Below are 19,558 nucleotides of genomic sequence, written 5' to 3'. Positions count from 1 at the left end.
TGACAGTTACAAATAAACATTTATTGTAGGTGATGGTAAAGAGAGATGCCCCTGCAAGCTCTGGCATTTCATCTTATACACAGAGCAAAGGCATGGGAGTCCAGTGTGCTGATTGTAATCCCTAGGTCTGAAAAATGTTCCTTTGTTAATACCCTGGAGTTCCTGTCTTCTGGACACAGCTCTCGGGGAATCTCCACGGTGCTGTAGGTGCGTTTGCTGCTTTTCAGAAGCTGGAGTGTGCCCAAATGACACAAGCTGGTGGACAGTGGAGTGAAATGCTGTCTTCTGTCTGTTTTCAAGGCGCATCACTTACAATAACCACTACGGACTTTGGTCTGCTTGAGCATAAGGTTCTGAAAAGCTCTGGCAGGTACCCTGCTTCAGGAGGGGCAGAGAGGATTTATCCCACACCTCGGTGTCAGTGCTTTCTGCCACAGCTCCAGTGTTGAGTTTGGCAGGTTTCAGTTGAAGATACTGTCTTGCCATTTACCAAGAGCAAATTTTGTAGCTCCAGTTTTTTGTGGTGGTAAAGAAATGAACAAAACCAGGGAGATTTCTAACTTGATCAAATAGCTGCTGCTGCTACCATGAGGGTTTCATAGACCAATTCCTTTAAAAGCATCCAGGAGGCAGTTCCAGCCTGGATCCCACAAGGGTCAGCTGCTTGTTCTAAGTGACCGAACTAAACTTTGTTGGAGCTTAGTTTGGAGCTTTGTTTGGTGGTTCTATTAGGACCTGGCCAAGAATTTCAGTTCCTCTTGTCCTGGTGCAGATTTTAGAGAATATGTCTTCAAAACAGAATTACAGGAAGTATGTCCCCACTACAGAGCCCTACTTGTGTGAGACTTCAGCTAATGCTGAGATAGCCTAGTAAGTAGGCAAAGTTTGGGGTTTTTCTTCTTTTTTTTTTATTATTTTATTTATATGAACACTTTTCAACTGGACTGTGAGTCCATCAGAGCAAGTATCAGCACTAGAGAAACCACAGTGCATGCTTTGGTCTGCCTTATTTCAGCTCATGATAGCAAGTTCATCACCAGCAATTAGTAACACACTAGTGACTCTTGAGGTATTTTACTAATTGCTGCCTCTCAGACCTTTTGAAATAGGTTGCCACACCCTTCTGGCGAAGGAACCCAATTCCAATGCATAAAAGAGAAGAGGAAAAAAAGCAACAGGAGAATTTTTCACTCCTTGCCTTACTGAGGGATTCACATTATGTAGCATTACACTCTGTTGTTTATATAGCCTGCTTTGTTTTCATTTGGGGATGTTCAAAGGGGACTTCAGTGTTGTAGTGAGATATGCATGAACAGCTGACTGGGAGTTCAAAAGCATTTGTGTAGATTGAAAGCTGGTTTATTTTCCACGTGCCAAGAATCAGTTTTGTTTTATTTAGATGAAACTAGATTATGGCATTGAAAACCCAATGGTATTAACATTCTTACATAAAGCAAGTTGGGGAGAGATGTTACAGTTCAACTAATTGTTAATTATACAAATACTCTTGCTGCATATTTTCTTAAGACTTTGGGAATGTTTTGTGCTGCAGTAGATTTGGAGAGTTCTTATTTTATTTTGGAGGGGAAAATAGAATAGTAAATGAGTTAGGAATGAAGATACTAAACAAGGCATTTTCTTCACTTGGAAGCATGCTTAAAATTGATTAAATATTTGCTTTCAAGCATTAAATCTCCATCTTTGAGGCATGAACATGCTACCTCTGTCTTTCTCCTTCGGGCTTGTTGTAAGACTCTATTCAGGCCTTTGTGGTGCCTTTCATAATGGGTAATGCTATGGAGGATCAGCATCCCTCTTTTGTTGAAGTCCCGCTTTTGTCCTGTTGTCCCCTTGACATAGCCAGAAAGAAGGGCTAATGGTTGCTGAATAGTAGCTTGTGATGAATTTGAGGATTGAGCTTTTCAAACCCTGAGCCTGCAACTGTCATTGCTGATAATAATCTACTCCTTCTGTGCTGTTTAAAAACCAAAACAAAATAAGAAAAAAAAATCCCTGTTCTGCACATCTGGGAAAAAATGGAATTCTGTTGGGTTTGTTATTGTAAACAAAAAATGTAGATTGTTTTGTAAAAAATATGGGATATTTCCATTTAAGTATTTCAGATTCAACTCTCTTAAATTTCCCTGTTCAGATAGTGATTTATCAAAGATCTGGGATTAAAAACGGAAAGAACTTGGAGATTTTTGTGATTTTTTTTTTTAAACTATTCTTTACTCTGCAAAGGCAAACATGTACAACTGCAAGCCGTTAAAAAGGAGGAAAACAATAGTTACCCTCTCCTTGCATCCCAGGACAGACTACCCGTGTTTGCACTATCATAAAAATACAGATGATTCCCCTGTGAAAATTTTAAGGTCTTCCTAGGGACCTACCTTATCTGTAGCTCTTTAATTCCAGATAATCGATTTCCCTTTCTGAGATGATTTTAGGTTTACTGGGTGTAGCACTTGAAGCAAATTGCTGCAAGAGTGGAAAGTGGTTAGGAGGCACTACCCTTTGGAAAAGGGGAATTGTTGGATTGGAGTAGCCATTAATGAGAGCATCTGTGAAGGCACAAAAGCAAACCCTAAACCCAAACCCAGTGCAAACATCTTGAGGAATAGCTGTAGAGTTTCTCTTTATTGAGCAGGGCCCTGGGAAATTCCTTTTGGGAAGAAAAGTGTTAAGACTTGTTATCCTATTCTTGTGAGGGCAGTGTTTCATAAAGAACTGCAGAAGTCACATGTAATCTGCTTTGATTACCTGTTAAAAACACATACCTTGTTTGGCAGATTTTTTGCACTCATATAACTTGTGATGGTGTGATAGGATGTGTTTTATTTACAGTAATGAACCCTCATTCTTAATTTCTCTTCTGCTGTCAAATTCTATATGCTGCTCTATCCCAAACATTGATTCCCACAGGCTTCAGCTTTGCTGTGCAGTGGTATCACATTCCTAGCTGTATGACAGAGAAGAGGCACGGACAGATGTCTACAGTGATCATACATTTACTGCAGGTTTTGCATCCAGCAGGCAAATCTTGTCCGCAGAGGACACTGAAGTCCCCTCCTTTGGAGCAGGCGAGTGGGGAAAGCCTGCCCTGGGGTGTCAGTGTGAACTTTATTTTCAAAGACCCTGCAGAACTAAATGAAGTGTTTTCAGTCCCCCCACTTCCACATTGGTAGGACAAGTTTTTGCTTGCCTGCTGGACCCTGAGCCGTGTCGTTCCTCAGAAATGTTTTGCTGCTAAGACGTAAACACTGAAATAAATTCTTCGTGCGTTGAGCAGCTCTCGGTGTTTTCCTCCGGTGGGGTTGGAAGCATAGCTTCCAGCTGTTGTTGGAAAGCGTTGCCACAGGATGGGGCTGTTGCACTGCCCAAACGTGATCTGTCACCTCCGGGAGCCGCGGCCAAGCGCTGTGTTCAGTGCTAACCTGAAACTACACTCCCGGCCCTCTTCTTTATTATTCCCCACTCCGTGCACTTGGCCTCGAGTTTATCCACTTCCAAGAGGTAGGAAATTTGGAGTAAGGTGTTGTTGGCTTGCTAAGAGTAGATCAACTTTGTTTCTTTTAGAGGCAGCTTTGTACCATATGACAAGCCCAGGTAGTGAGGTAATAATTCACATAAAGGGGATTTGGTTCACGTATCACCGAATATGTTAAATATTAAATTTGGGGGGGTTATGCCTTTATTAAATCCATATTTGTGTTTTAGAAATGTGCCAAGAAGTGTTCTAATGAAGCAGCATCTGGGGGTTAATAAATGATATCATGAATCCATTCTGATTGCCAAGAAAGATTTTAATAAAGGAAGCCATGCCCAGGGTTGACTGTTTCATCCATGAGGAATAATTTGTTTTGTTTCCATATTTCTTTTACTGGTTGGTTAAAACAAGTTTGCATTTTAGCATCAAGTCATTTTTGGTTGTTCTGCTTGTTTCTGTATCATTTGCACAAAGAGCTGGCCCTCGGTCTGCTGATTTTAGGAGATGTTATTTTGATTGCATAGAGACCTTGCATCTTTTACTGCTTTTCACATTTATCTCATATTCCTCTGTTCTTTCTTCTCTTCCCCTCAAATATTCAGGGTGAAGTGAAGTCTGAAGAGGGGCCAGAATGGAATATATTGCGTGATGACTTCATGATGGGAGCATCAATGAAGGACTGGGACAAGGAAAGCGATGGAGAGGGCAACGGTGAAGAAGGAGGTGGTCTGAAACAAGAAGATGACAGTGACTGAATGAAACTGAAAACCATTCAAGATCATATTTTATCTTCTTAAGTTTGGATAAAAAGTCAGCATTCTATGAATGTACAACACTTGGAGGATACCTCTTTTAAAAGAAAAAAAAAAAAAGGACTTACACAACCTTGGAGTGTTTTCTCCTCCATGTCAAACTTTTATTTAATATAGCTCCATTTGCTATACTGAAATCCTGAAATATTTTCCAAAACAAGTATAATTTTCAACATATTTCCAAAACATTTTGTACAGTCAAAATAGTGGCACTTGCCCAATGAAAGATGGATTTTGCCAAGGTCATTAAAAGTTTATACATTAGTCATGGCAATTGATGTATTAGTGTGCCTGCATTTCCAAATCACTGCTGCACTTTGAAAAGTTGTTGCAATTTGCAATAGAAATGGCTTACAATAAACACAGAAATGCCATCACCTTGTAAAGTTATCAGACTCCTATAGAGTCTTTACTACTTTGGCCAGAAAAGGTTCTGTAGATAATAAAGGAAAGTAACCATTAATGTGATAGTTCTGGTCTTAGAGCATTAATTTGACTGGAGACAACTGAAAACAGAATTGTAAAGAGAGAGACTTGACCCTACTGATAGGTTTTAGTGTTTATATATGTATGTATATATGTTTTTTTCATTGCAAGTCTGAGATTATATAAGCTAGGAGTCTGGTAGGAGAGGAAAGGACAGTCATTGGTTTCACTGGGGAGGGAGAGCTTTCCTAGCAATACCACAGAAAATTGTGTTCCCTGTTGCTTCATTGGCAGTTGTGGTGTTCTGGCCTTTTTCAGTGAGGAGCCGGAGCTCCAAGATTCATCCTGTGGGTTTAGTCAGCTCTAATGCTAAGTCAGATTTAATTCCTCCGGTCTGCAAAGGGTCAAACCAGAGCCCTTCCTCTTAGGTGTGGGCCATAACAGTAACAAATTTGGAAGCCATCTGTCAGGATAACATGATTGCCTTTGTTTAAGCTACAGCAATTTCTCCTCAGTAGTTGTTGGCTGGAGAGGTGCAGAAGCTAGCACACGTAATAAGAATATATTTTATGTAAGCGTGTGCATACAGAAGGAATTGTGTGGTGTAAGGGTGTTCTGAACGAGAAGCTGGGGTTGAATTCTGCTGCCTTTGCTGTTCCAGACTTACTGACTGATACTGTGTCATTTGTTTAACTTTGCTATCACATTTCCCCATTTGCTATGTGAAAAAAAAGCTGTGGGGCCTATTAATTGATAGTTAAAATACATGGTACTGTTCTGTCCTTTTCTACAGATGCTTTTCAGACAAACCTTTCTTTGTACCTGCTTATAGGCAAGATATGATTAGGAGCAATTTTGAAATTTTCAGTCTTCAGCATTGAAACGTGCAGTAGGATTTAGATTTTCGTAACAAAGGCATTGTTTGAACTTTGTGTGTACTGGAGGATAAAAAATAGGGGTACAAAATGGCAGAGAAATCCATCCCAATAACTGGCAATCATTGTCTTATCCCTAGCCTATTCATATGGTATATATTGTAGCGCAATTCTTTCAGGAGAACTCAAAGCTAACGGGAGAAATGTTTAGATTTTCAAGCTGTTTTGAGTGTTAAACATATTAGAAATCTGAGGAGACATTAGTTTGTGGCTTGATATTTATTATCACAAATGAAGGCACACACCCAAAATACCAAGTGGCAAAACCACAGAATTTTGACATATGGTTATCCCAGCTTCTGAAGGCTCAACATCTGTACAGCTGTGCAGTGAGTGTCACCATGTCATTAGTGCAGTGTAAAAATGTGCTGCGATGGGGTTTGAGACCATGAAGCAGCACAACATTCTAACCTGACACTGCTTTCTCTCTACAGAGTTCTGCTGCTTTCTGTGGAAAAATTACATCAACACCTTTAAATCTACAGTTGTTCCCTAGTTTCATATCAACAGTTTCTTTCCATAATCAAACTTCTGGAAAATAATCTTAAGTTTTCCTTAGGAACTGCGACATCCTGAGGTGATTATTAAAAATTTCAGAATGCTTTCCAAATACTTTTGGAATACTTGGGTGTTTATTTGTGCATTTTTGGAGTAATGTTTTGATTAAAGCCTTGAAGTGTCTCTTGTGTGTTTTAAGAAAAATGTAGAACCTATCAATATTGCTAAAGGTATTTTGAGCTTCTATTTCATTTAGAGTGCATAGTCTAAATGTGGAGAGCATTTCTTGCCTTTTAAGAAGCATAATACTTAGATTTTTATGTATATTGAGTAGTTATTGAAATTTTATACTGTGCCTTGTCTTTGCCTTGTCCTTTTTTTGTGCCATATGACTAGAAGCTCTGAGAATTGCTAAAATTGCTAACTACATATTTTGATTTTAGGCTGCTTTATTTCACAAGTTTTGTTTTTGTTGACTAGCAGTTCAAAAGATCCAGGCACCTTCCAGTCTCTTCTCTGGGCTGCCCTACCCCCTTTTTCAGTAATGTTCTTCCTCTTCAACAGCTACCAAGAACAATCTTCAGCAGCTTTTCCCAGCAGTCAGAGTGCTCGCTCTGTTATTCCTGCTCCCATGAATATCTCTGCTCAAGCAAAGCTGTGCTGCTGCCCTTCATTCCAGAGAGCATGAATCATCTCAACTTTGTATATTTCTGTACCTATCTATATAAAGCCAATAAGGATGGGGTGGTTCCAGTTTTGTTAGGCTTCAAGCCAATTCCAGAGTATGTAAAGTTTAATATTCTATGGATTGCACGCAAAGCAAGGGTTTTGTTTAATAAGAGAAGGCACAGGGTCAGCTCTTCCCCATGTCTCTTGTCCCCTGGTCTAATTTCTCTTCACATTAATTGTGCTAACTTTTTTTCAGCAAGGAAAGCATGAGTTGGCCTATGGAAAAAAATAACTGTCTTGTCCCTGCTTTTCTTCAGCCTCCTGTTAGGGAAACAATTTGGGAGTGGTGATGGAATATCCTTGTTGTGCCTGTTGCCACTGTACCACAGCATCTTCTCTGCTAAGACCTGGAGGGAAGAGCTCCTACTTGTGCAGCTGTGAAGCAGTTTCTCCTGGGTTTCACAAGATGAGCAGAACAAAAGAGCTGGAAGCTGCTTCCTGGTGAAGATAGGTCTTTTTGTCTGATTTGTTTTAAAGAGAGAAATTAATTGTTTGGAGGCCATAAAAGTTTCTTGCCTATCTGATGCTTCCAGAAGAAGGTGGTCTGTAGGGCTGCATCTGTTTGGAGCTGGCTCAGTAGCGATCTCCGGGGAGGAAGGCAGAAGTCATCTGGCACAAAACACTCTGCACAACTGAAAATGACAAACTTCTCATTCTTATGAAATGAGTCCTGGCACAGTTAATATACACACAGAGCAGTCATCAGTGTTGTTCACTTCCAATCCCTGCAAATTGCTCAATGATTTCAAGACTTGCTGAGGTAAGGAGTGAGAGGGCCAGGAGAAGGTTTGAGGTAGTGGAGACTCAGGATCATGTTACACAGATTGGGTCCTTGTGCTAAATAAGATGTTAAACTCGGGAGTCTAAGACCTCAGACACTGGAGACTGAGCAAGTTCTTGATTAACAGATGGTGGAAGACTGTACATTTCATTTACTGCTGTTCTAAAGCAGTGGCTTCTAACCTCTTGCAGCATGTAAACTAATGTTTCACCTCTGTAAGTGTTCCAGCATATGAGGGCTTTTTCTTTATTACTCTTCAGACTTTTAGCAATGGCTGATACTTCTTAGATAAAGAATTGTTTTGAAATGCATCTTTTCAATTGCTTTTCTGTCTTCAGGACCACGTTACAAATGAAACTCCAGTCAAACTGAATACCTTCAACACGAAAGTTCCTTCTGTTTGTGTAATGCTCCATCCCTTGAAAAGACCAATTTTTGTTTAAATCCATGTGTTTAACCTGTTGGATACAAAATTGTTAAATGAATTAGGGCACTTTGATCAATATGAACCCATAAGCACAAGCAGTTTCCAAGAGGCACTTTGGAAGGTTTTTTTAGGAATACTCATAAAAAGCATTATTTCTTCACAGTGGCACAGTTGGTTCAATAGCCTATTCTCTCATACCAGTGCATGAACTTTTGGAGCATCATTTTACAACATTTTCTTAGTGTTTTCTTCACTATGTTTTCAGTAAATGTGGTGGTGTTAATTGTGAACTGATAACCAGGATCAGACTTGCATTAAGGTTTTCATACCACTAGGATTTCTTACATAGTATTCTCAGAAGTAGCTGAATAATTAATAGAAAGTGTTCACTTGCAAGATAAACCGGTTACACTTCTTATCAGAAACTTCATGCTGTAATTACGAAAAGGTTAAATATAAAACCTGCTGATGTTATGTTAATGGTTCTGTAAGTCATATACTGTAGGCGTGTGTGATCATAAGTAGAAAGTAACATGGTTGTTTGCCGTAGTTCTAAAATCTAATGTACTTAAAGACTCCACCAGCCATTTATGAGGCCTTTATAAAGTGCATTATGAATATTATCGTGATTGTGACTTAAGGCCCGTGGCTGTTTAGTCACCCTCTTGTTTTGAACTTTGCTTTTCTATCCTGATAAAGGACATTCTCAGTTCAGAACAGAAAAGCTTAAAAGTGCTTCTTCATGCAAGCAGCAAGATAGTAAAAAGCTTTCCTGATTATGTGGATTTTGCATTGACTTTCATGTTGAGTACAGTTTATCTCAAGAGGATTTTCTTTGGTTTTTAAGTGATCCATAAATTGCAAGTTTTGTGGGCAGTGAAGCAGCCTTTTTCTTAGGATACCCTATGTCCAGGGACAAGAACTGGCCTGTGTCCATTTCAGGAAGGGTGCCTGAGGTCAGGCACTGAATGAAAACTGTCACTGGAGAGCTGAGTCGCTGAGCTGTTGGTAATTGAGCCTTTGACATACCTGCCCATAGCACCTTCCCAGTCACACGTCACGGGGCTGCTTGGAGGAGAAGGGCAATCAAACACACGTTGCCAGTCTTTCCACCACGGGGTACTCTGCATCCTCACTTATAACCCCAATGAGCTTCAGAAGAGGTTCACATTGCACAGTAGTGTAATATTGCTGCAGTAGTGGAGTTTTGAACGAAAGGTAACAACAGTGTGGTTTTGTATATGGGGGTTTTTTAGTGGAGTGAAATATTTGACACTACCTGCTGAAATGTGATACATCCTTATGAAAGAAATACTTATTAATTAAGAAAAGACTTCATAAAATTCTGAAGTGTCTCTTCATGATTAACAGAAAAAGACTGAAGATTTTTCAGAACCTTCAGACAAGATCCTCAATTTAAGGATGCATTAGTCAGCCAAAACAATGTATTAGACCCAAGTATAAATATACTTCCAGTGTGAACATTGCTAAAACTGGGAGGATGACATATTGATATTCTTTCTTGTAGATTGTGTTAGAAAGGGATTGGTCAGGCCTTGCAAGATGCTGGACATCTTTCTGATGTTGTAGCACTGCAACCAGCAGGTCAGACCAGGATTGCCAGTGCCACTGCTGTTCTCTCCATCTGCTACGTTTTGCCTTTTTAAATTTTTTTTTTAACTGCTGGAGTGTTCTTTCATTTTAAATTTTGGTGTCATTGCCTAGAATGAAAGAAGTGGAACACGTTTTATGTGAAGAAAATGGTTCAAGTAAGAAGGGAAATGTGTTACTTTCTATGTCAATATTTTGTCTCCCAGACACAGGCTGTTGTCTTCGATTCTCATTCACCTCAGTTCCTGCTGAAGCATATTTCTGGACTATCTGTCCCATGATGAATTAATTGTTTTTAATTTCATAGGACTGCAGTGATGAGCTTGTGGACTCCTATGTGAGACACTACTCATCTGATGCACATTTGCAGCCAATTTGTAGGCATTTTTATACTCTGATTTAATTGTTGACAAGGTGGGTATTCACATGACACTGGAATTTGTGAGAGGAGGCATTTCAGCTATCAGTCTGTATCCATGATGATACAGTACCCATGACCGGTTTAGAGACTAGTCCATAGACCCCAGCTAAAACCAGGGGAGAAGGTTACTTTAATTGCAATCCCATCTAAAAGATCATTGATTTAGGAGAAGCAAATATTGAATATCTTTGCCACTCTGCAGAGGTGGCCTGTTCAAGATCCAGCTCTAAAATAATCTGGATATGGATCAAAATTACTAATACAGAAATAGATCTTTCTGTTCTCATTCTAGATGGAGTCACCAAGCTCAAACGATCATCTGTCTAGGAGGAAGTCGTCTAATCAGCCATTCAGGAATACTGCATTCATTGATTTCAGTATCCAGGCATAGAAAATGGGTTTAAAAATGTGTAAGGCTGAGAGGCAAAGACCTGTGCACTTACCTGGTGAGTGCAGCACAAAAGCCTAGTACTGCAGGAGGTCTGGTTTGGTTGTAGGTTTAGTTTTGTTTCATGAGGTAACACGAAACAATGCATTGCTTTCTGTAAGCTTTCTAGGATGTTCTTGATCACGTCTTGCTTAAAAACCATTAAGAAAAAAACATTTCTGAAATTGTGTTAGCTTATTAGAGCTTTTCATCTGTGCAGACTGCATAGGCAGCTTGTGAAGGAGTCAGGATGCCAGACCCAGAGCTATTTGTTTTTTGTAGCTGCAGAATATGATTTAAATATGGCATTACTGGCTGGCCCATTTTTGAAGTTGCTGCCAATTAATCTTGCTATACACGTAATTTTCTTAAACCTTAACAGCGCAATCTGGGTGCACATTCTGACTTGAGTTACATGGTTTTAATTTGTTGAATAAACTCCAGTGGATGCTCTGTTAGGAATCCAATATTTACAGATATCATTTGTGCGTTACTTAACGAGGTATAACCCAAATCATCACCATGCAGTTCAGAAATAGAAGGCAACAGCTGCAATACTGAGAAGGAGATGCAGGTCACGAGTTCAAACCTTGAGATTAAAGGGATGACTTTTACCCTACTGTCTTTACTTTGTCATGCTTGCTATAAGTAGATGTCAAGGCCCTCTGGTTTATAAACCACTGAGCTTATATTTCTCTGTCTTATTTTAATTATTTTTATTTTTAGTTAGTGAATCTGATCATTTTCCTCTGCTGATATTTAAGTCTTACTGACTTAAGTGGAAACAGGATTTCCTGTGGTGATTAAAACCACAGGTGCTAGGATTAAGGAAGGCCTCTTTTTCAGTGGCATATAGACTAAAACTGGAATGATACATAGAAGATTAGTGTGGCATCCTCAAGGTTGACAAGCAGATTTGGGAAAGCACATGAGGGGATCAAACTCCTGGAGGTGTAACCATGGGGAAACTTTTCTGGCAAAGTTTTTATGAAGACTTGAATCTTAACTGATTCAAAGCTGGAAATCAGCTGTTGGAAGCAGAAACCTCTTTGGATGCAGCACTGATGTGTGCAGCCTTTATGGAAAATGTGTATGTTTTTAGGATATGGGGTTTTGGCTGTTGATGATTCCCTAGACCCCTAATGTCTGGCTGTACTCTGTGGAGACAGGGTGCAACTTTACTGGAGAGAAGCTGTTTTAGGAGTTGTAAAATCCCAGCCATGTGAAGAATGACATACCACTGAAATACAGACTAATGGTGTTGCTCCTTTCTGTTCCCTTTTTCCTTTTATCCATAAGATTTTTTCCCCCTTTGCTTCAGATTTTAGTCATTCTGGCGTGAGGTGTCCTGTCTACAGTTCCAGTAGTTGTTGTTGTTTTGGGGTATTTTTGGTGGTCTTTGGTAACAGATTTTTTGGGGTTAACTGCATTCTAGATGTCTTTTTTTAAGGTGCAGTTTTAAACACAGACTATACACTGCTGTGTGGACATTACAGCTTTGTCTTCTTACTTGAAGGTGAGAGATGATGCCATTCCATAAGTTCTCAGGGATGACACCTGAATGGCTTTTTGGATCAGATCCTGTTGACTACCCTTGTGACTGTTTCCACTGAAATGATTAAATCTATTTGTAGGAATGAGAACTTTCTTTATGTATTTAGGTATGTATGTATGAATATCTATATTTGTAAGTACACAAAAATGTGTGTGTATCTATAAATATGTATAAAAATAAAAGTTCTTATTCCTGTTATATATTTTATATTTGTTCCATATATATTTAAAAGAAGTTCTGGTTCACACAAATCAATTATCTCTTTTTATATATATATATATTGGAAACATACCTTGGATTTGCAAGTTGACAAGTAGTTAGTTACATATGTATATGGGTAGCAGTCTTGCGTGTCAAACAGCATGTTCTATAAAATAGCCTTTATCTGCTGGAACATGAGTGCTGCAGGAATGGGCTGTGGTTGTGTGAAATGCAATCCTGGGGCTGCTTGTATTAGTAAGGTCAGCAGGGTTTGCTCTCAAATTCATCCAGGCGTTACAGCGCACACTAATGAAATGTGCAGCACAGAGGTATGGACTTCACTAAGGATAATAAACAGTAAAATCTAAGGTTTTATTATAGTATATATTACAATTTTCCATTATTTGTCATCTCCTCTTTGCCTCACCTTTATTAGGTGCCACCTTGGCTCTCCGAGTTGAACCTTTATACGTCTATTTTTATAAAAAGGAGAATTCAGAACTTTTTTTTTTTCCCTAGCACCCTGCATCAGAATGGCTGAGATTCTACACGACCACAGTTAGGGCTGCAAATTTCTCTGTGTGCCACAAAGAATTAATTGTGCAATCATCCTACACTCGTCATCAGTGTGAGAATTTACAAAAGTCACCTCTTAACTTTTAAAAGTTATTCCTCTTCCAACAATGTTCTTTAGTTTATGAAATATGACCAGCCACCTTACTTAATGACCTGGTCGTCAGCAGTTTTAGAAAGATTATTGCCTTTGTATTTTGCACAGTGCATTTGCGTATAACCAAAACAATCTAAAAAGAAACCACAAATTGTAAAATCCTGACCACATAATTTTTAACTTAATAGGAAACATGAAACCTTTACATTTAGTGAAGTAACTTTCCAGGTGTCTCTGTTTTTCTAATAAACAGTTAGTGTTTATTAAAAAAAAAATTAATATGTAAAAAAGACAGTATTGTATTGAATTAAAAGCCCCAAAACAGATAAGTTCTGTTCTTTTCCCATATGCATGCTAAGGGCCCATTCCCACTTTTTAACTTACAAAGCTTCTACTGACAGCAGCCCCACAGGACAAGGCCATTTCACAGAGGCACAGGGAAGAGATAAATGTAAGCTGAGTTAACCTTCAGTGCCTGATAGTCCCAGCAGCTTTTGAAACTAACAGGTAGTCATTGATAAAAGCTATTGTGGAATGAATAAAAACTAAAAAGCTTTGCAAGATAAAATACAAAACCGTAATTGGGATAATAGTCATGAAAATTCACAGTAGAATGTAGAAGCAGAATTACCTGTGTAAAGGGTCACGTTACAGTTGAATTCTGCGATATAAAACTTTATCCAGCTTTGTTGAGTGCCTGCAGTTTGGTTCTGCCATTTCTGACAATTTTTGATTGCCTCTTCTGTGTCTTCCTCACTTTAGCAAGGTAAAAGTGACACCTGTTCTGCAGGACTTTGGTGGCAAAAAAAAGCCTCCATAAATGTGCAAGGGGCAGATTTTAGAACTAAGACCAGATCTATCATGATGTATATGTTCCAGGTATTTTCCATTTAGGTTACATAATGGAAAGTCAATGTTTATGCATGTGGATGTGTATGTGAATGATTTGGCTAGCAGGTAGATGTCCCTTCCTGGAGCAAACCGGAGCAGCTCAGGCATGTGTGGTGGGCTTCTGCAGCTGTTGGGGATTTAGCCCAAGTGGCCAGGGCTTTTGGAATGGAGTGTACATGCCTGGGAAGTTCTGCAAGGCAAAAAAATCACCATGGTGACATCGGGAAGTTTTAGGGAATCCAGTTTCGTTGCAGTCATAAGGCAAAACGGAGACATGCACCTGGATAAGCCTGACAACACCCTATGTCACACTAAAAGGGTCAGAAGAGAAGCCAAGGGTTTTTTCTCAGATGAGAACAAACCCAAGATTTATCTTAATTTTTTTTTCTAGATGGTCTAAAAGGCACTGAGGAATCATTGCCAAATCAGAAGGAATCTCAGCAACTTTCAAAATCTGGTCAGACTGGTTTGCTGTCAGCCTGGCTGGATCTCTGGTGGCTTACACAGAGGGCTTCTCTGGAGCTTGGACCTCCAGCAGCTCCATGGGCAGTGTGGCCAGCTGGGCACTGAACACGGGGGTTGATGGCCTCCAGCAGGGCAAACCTAAGGCTTCAGGGTTTGTCAGACACTGCAAAATTTGGGTTGGATGGGTTTTTGTTTTTTTCCCCCACCAATAATAAACTTTCAGGGATCAAAATGCTTTGTAATCTGGCAGGTTGTGTCTGCAGAGGGATCCTGAGAGATGGAGGTAAGTTCCCTGCCTGAGGAGGGTGTCCAGCACTGTCCCAATCACTGCTCTGAAGCCCTCGAGGTGAGTGGCACGCAGAGCCAAGCATTACAGTGCTGTAGCTGCTGTATAAGGAATTCCTTCATGGTTTCAGCTGTAGCTTTTGGAGGAAATAATTTAATAACCCTTTTCTTTAGAAGTATTTGCGATTGAGGTACCTCGTGTAACAGAGCTGATTCCTCAGCTGGCTAGCAGTGGAGCTGTGAGATGTAACAGCTCAAGGAACTGTCCCCTTGGTTTTGTACAGGTGTGCTGCAGAAGTGAAACCAGCTGAGTCTACATGTTGAGCTTGCTTGTTTATTTGAGTAATTTTGGAAACGTTGCCATTCCTGACACTGCAGCTGTGTTTTTGAGGTCAGTAGGAGCAGGACATTGACATATGCAGCAGTAAAAGAGTGATGTTGTGGCAGTGAGGTTTAATCTGGCCTTGCAGGAGAATTCATGGATTTAAGTGGATTTAACTCTTGCATCATGAGGATGCAATCATGGTTGCGTGGAGGGCTGTACGTACCCACACGCTGGTAAAGAATGAAGTTTACTTTTAGAGTCTGTGTGTACACATACCTGTCAAAAATACATTTTCGTAGCTCCTCCATCTCTCAGAGAACGTCATCGTTGCTGGTACCCACAGCAGTCCGAGGTTAGCTGGTCGTGTTGGCACAAGATTCCCCCGCAGCAGAGCCGGGCCAAGGCAAACAGCGTGTGGCAGCTCCATGCTGCTGGGTGCTTCCAGCACCCCAGCACACAGCCACAGCTGCTCAGAGGAAGCACTTTTCCTCGCTGGGAAGGGAAAACTCGCATTTAATTTGGGGACTGGTGTTCTCCAGCTTTGGAAAACATTTGAAAATTTTGCAGAAAGAAGATGGTTCCTGAGGTGCGGTCAGCTGGAGGAAGCCTTAGTAGTGTTTGGCTGGTTTGTGTCTAACATGATTCTCAGTGTGCTTCCAGGTCCCAGTCATGCTACCTTTCTCTTGTGTTTACCCCTAATACCACTGGCAGTGGCTGAGCTGTTCTTGGGAACATCTATGGCCTGTCGAGAACCTCTTCTACATTTTTCTTCATCTCTGAAAATAGAGGGTTTTTTCCAAAAAAGCCTTGCCCCACTTAAGATAATGTTATTGGAAAGTTTTGGCAAGTAAAACCTATGATAACTTAATTCAGAAGGGATTGTAGAGCTAAAATGGGTGAGAGTAAAGAAAAAGCCTACTTGATCACTTTTTAAAGTTGACGTACAGTGGTGCGATAAATGAACTGTAAAGGAAAAGCTTTATGGCATTAAGTTGAGGGATGCCTAGTAAACTGTGGAGTGATTTCCCTGGGGCAGATTGGGTATGGATGGAGCCTGTGATGTTTGTTGTGGCCAAAAGAGGCAGCGGAAAAATTGAATTACAGGCATAGCCAAAGCATTTGGGGCTTGAGCGTTTCTGTCAAGTGCAGATGAGGATGTATTTGCACGCTTCTGACAGGAGAGGAGACCTCGGCGAAGGAGCAAATCCTCCTCATTTGTTGTCTCTCCCTCCTTGGCCGGTAGTACCGATTACCAAGGTATCCGCGGAACAGCGAGAATTGCCCGAAACACACTTGGAAGTGAAACTGAGGGGCAGTGCCGAGGAGCGTTCTGTGACAGAGCAGGGGGTAGAGCTGCCCCGCAACCTTGAACAGGAACGCGTCTGAGCGGTGTCCAAGAGGCGTGTTGTTCTTCCTCTAACGCCGGAGTGCTATTTGGCCCAATTACTTTAATAATAGGTGCGAGAAGCAGTAAAGCCTTTATTTTAAAAAGAAGTAAACTAAAAGCTTGGCAGGACTTGCTTTTTCTTCTCGGCTCCGGAGGCTTCTCTGCCTGCCCTCTCCTTGCCCCGGGGTGAGGCACCTCGGCAGCGGCCGGGCTGCGGCGAGTCCCTCGCCGGTGGCGCGGAGGGGAATAAATAGCCGGGCGGCGGCGCGGAGCCCTCCGCTCCCGCAGCCCCTCCACGTCACTTCGCAGCGAGCCGAGCACGTGGGGCGGGGAGATCGTATAAATCTCCCTCTCCCTGCGCGGCCGTGATGTTATCTGCTGGCACCCGTCCCCTCCGCGCAGGAGAGCCGAGGGGCCGGGGGCGGCAGGCGGGGGGCGCCGGGCGGAGCGCTAGAGCCGCCGGGGACGGGGCCAGCCCCAGCCCCGCGGGGGAGGCCGGCGGGGGGGGAGAGCGGCGCTGCGCTGCGGCCAGCCCCGGGCGGCCGGCTCCGCGCCTGCGACCCGCGGGAGGCTGCCGGGGCGCGGCGGCGCTGCCTCGCTGACTGCGGCGCGGGGTTGGCGTTTCGGAAGGAGGAAGAGGAGGGAGCAGGGAAGAGCTGTGCGGCGCGCAGCGGCCCAGGCGGGGGTGGGTCGGTGCATGCGGCGCGGGGCGCACGCAGCAGCCTGCGGGACGCGGCCGGACGCGGGATTGCCGCTCGCCGCGGGCGCCGGGCGCCGCCGCGGGGCCGAGGCCGCCGCCTGCCGCTGCCGCTGCGCCCGGGCCGGGTCTCGGCGCCGCCGGGCGCACACGTGCGCGGCTCTCGGTGCCCGCGCCGCCGCCGCGGGGGCTGAGCGCCGCCGGGCGCGGGGCGGTGCCGCTGCCGCTGCCCGCCGGGAGCCGTCGGGCGCCGCGGGCGCACGGCGGGGCTCAGCGCCGCGCCGGCACCCTCTCTCTGCCGGCTGCGGCAGCGCCCTGTGATACCCATCACTGCGCCTTCTCGCCCTCCTTTTTTTTTTGGCTTTTTTTTCCTTCCCCCTTTCCTCCCTCCCCCCTTCAGATTTTTGTTTTACAGCGCGCTGAGAGCAGCCTCTCTGCCGTTTACTTGATTTGCAGGTTTGTTGTATCTATTTGGGGGCTTTTTTCCTCCTCCTTTTTTGCTGTTCGGCTCACTCCACCCTCGAATTTTATCAAGTTGTAGCAACTTGCTTTTTCTTTTTTTTCCTTTTTTCTTTTTTTTTTTTTTTTAATTATTATTTTTATTACTGGTGGTTTTTTCCCCGGGCGCCTCCCGTGCTTTTTCCGATTGCGAGCCGCCCTCTCAGCCCGGTTTTTAAGAGCATTTTATCTGCAGATCTCCCCTTTGTTTGCACAGATTCCCTTTTTATTTTTTGAAATTTTTTTTTCTTGTCGTTCGTTGCTAAAGTCACTTTTTTTTTTTTTTTTTTTTTGTGGTGGGGGGGCGCTGTATTTAAACACTTAAAATGCACTGCTATCTCCTGAGCGTGCTCCTCACCGTGGATCTGGCCACCGTGGCTCTAAGCCTGTCTACCTGCAGCACCCTCGACATGGATCAGTTCATGCGCAAGAGGATCGAGGCAATCCGGGGGCAGATCTTGAGCAAACTGAAGCTCACCAGCCCCCCGGACGAGTACCCCGAGCCCGAGGAGGTGCCCCCGGAGGTCATCTCCATCTACAACAGCACCAGGGACCTGCTGCAGGAAAAAGCCAACCACAGAGCCGCCACTTGTGAGAGGGAGAGGAGCGACGAGGAGTATTACGCCAAAGAAGTTTACAAAATAGACATGCAGCCGTTTTACCCCGAAAGTAAGTCGTCTGTGTTTGTGCATGTGTGCGTAATTTCGCCCCCGAGGCTTAGCGGTGCTCAGCGCCTTTAAATAGCACCCCCCAAGCCTCCTTTGCTCGGCTCGTTTGTCATCCTCAGCATCGCTTAGGTGGAGGCTTCTAGGGTTTAATTTAGGTGACAGGGCACACATATGATTGAGTAGGTGTTTTTTTGGGGGGTCACCTGTTGCCCCAGGGTCGCGAGATGTCCAGACCCCTTTAAAGTCACCCAGGAATGCCTCGGGGTGCCTCTGCTGCCACCACCACGTACCTGAGCAGAGCTCCCCCCTCCCGGGATCCCGCTCCCTCCCCAGCGCCGGGTTTAGCTCCCCGGCAGCCCCGTGTACAGCCTTCAGAAAGAGCCAATATCTTTCCACTGCTCTTGTTTCCCTTGGAGTGTCTGGAACGGGCAGGTTTCCATCTCTCCATAACTGAAAAGAAAAGGAGGTCTTTAAAAGACAAAAAAAAAAAAAAAAAAAAAAAAAAAAAAAAAAAAAAAAAAGTCGCCAGCTCGTCTTGTCTGTGTCCCTCTAGAACGCTGTCCCGCAGACTGCTGATCACATTGGTGCTCAGAGGGGACAGAGGCGTCCTCCCTCCTCTTCCCACTTTAACTAGCCTCCCCATTCGGTTCGTGGGCACTTTTCATTTCAGGTACAGAAAAACTTTTCCCTTCTGGGTAGCCTCGGTTCTTGGAACCTGTCTCAGCCCGTCTGTATTTTGTTGTTTTTAACGACCTTCTGGTGATCCATGCCACGTTTTGAAAAAAAAAAGAAAAAAAAAGGTATAAATGCTCTGTGCTGACCAAATCCACTTAGAGTGATTAATAATCATAACGACGTGCCTTTTTGTTTTGGTAGTGAAGCTTAAGTGCATAGGAAAAAAAAAAAAAAAGAAAGAAAAAGCACCGCACTGCCTTAAAAGAATCTAGATCATCATCATACTGAGGAAAGTGAAATACCAGAGGCAGAAAATAACTTCACCGTTAACATAACTAAACCCTAGTCCCTAGTCATTTCATTTAGCTCTCTTCCCTCCCCCACCACTTGATGCCCTATATACTTGCTGTCTGTTTCTCAAAAGCACATAGCTCTTGCTTAAATAGATAATTCAGCCATCTTGGTAACTTTATCCTAGAGTTTCTAATTGCATTTTCCCCTTATTTATTTTTAGTTTAGCAAGTTGTAGCTTTGGGGCTTGCTCCGTCTTGCATGGGATAGTCCTAGGATGCCAGCCAAGGTATCTGAGCCCCACGCTCCATGCAGCTGCCTCCCTTTCTTTCTTTAGTCTTAAATGACTACATCAGGTACAGGACATCCTGGCAGTCAGAGCCATTTTATTAT

General features: G+C 42.8%; 2 protein-coding genes across 3 annotated transcripts in view; both read left to right on the top strand.

Annotated features, from left to right (window-relative positions):
* The window catches only part of RRP15 (ribosomal RNA processing 15 homolog), a 29,172-nt gene extending 16,862 nt beyond the window's left edge, over nt 1-12,310 (top strand). Inside the window, exon 5 of the mRNA XM_066178245.1 lies at nt 4,093-12,310. Coding sequence (XP_066034342.1) covers nt 4,093-4,245 — 153 coding nt within the window. The 3' untranslated portion in view covers nt 4,246-12,310. The remainder of the gene's footprint in view (nt 1-4,092) is intronic.
* Nucleotides 12,311-17,335: 5,025 nt separating this feature from the next.
* The window catches only part of TGFB2 (transforming growth factor beta 2), a 60,297-nt gene continuing 58,074 nt past the window's right edge, over nt 17,336-19,558 (top strand). Inside the window, exon 1 of one of the 2 annotated variants that reach the window (XM_066178243.1) lies at nt 17,336-18,200. In XM_066178243.1, coding sequence (XP_066034340.1) covers nt 17,858-18,200 — 343 coding nt within the window. In that variant the 5' untranslated portion in view covers nt 17,336-17,857. The remainder of the gene's footprint in view (nt 18,201-19,558) is intronic. The other variant, XM_066178242.1, reaches the window with a different exon arrangement.

Source organism: Chamaea fasciata, unplaced genomic scaffold (genome assembly GCF_029207755.1).
Source record: "Chamaea fasciata isolate MVZ Bird 193981 ecotype frontalis unplaced genomic scaffold, bChaFas1.0.hap1 SCAF_3, whole genome shotgun sequence".
Taxonomy (NCBI): Eukaryota; Metazoa; Chordata; class Aves; order Passeriformes; family Sylviidae; genus Chamaea; species Chamaea fasciata.
The sequence above is the reverse complement of the archived record's forward strand: the minus strand, read 5'-3'. Positions and strand labels throughout refer to the sequence as shown.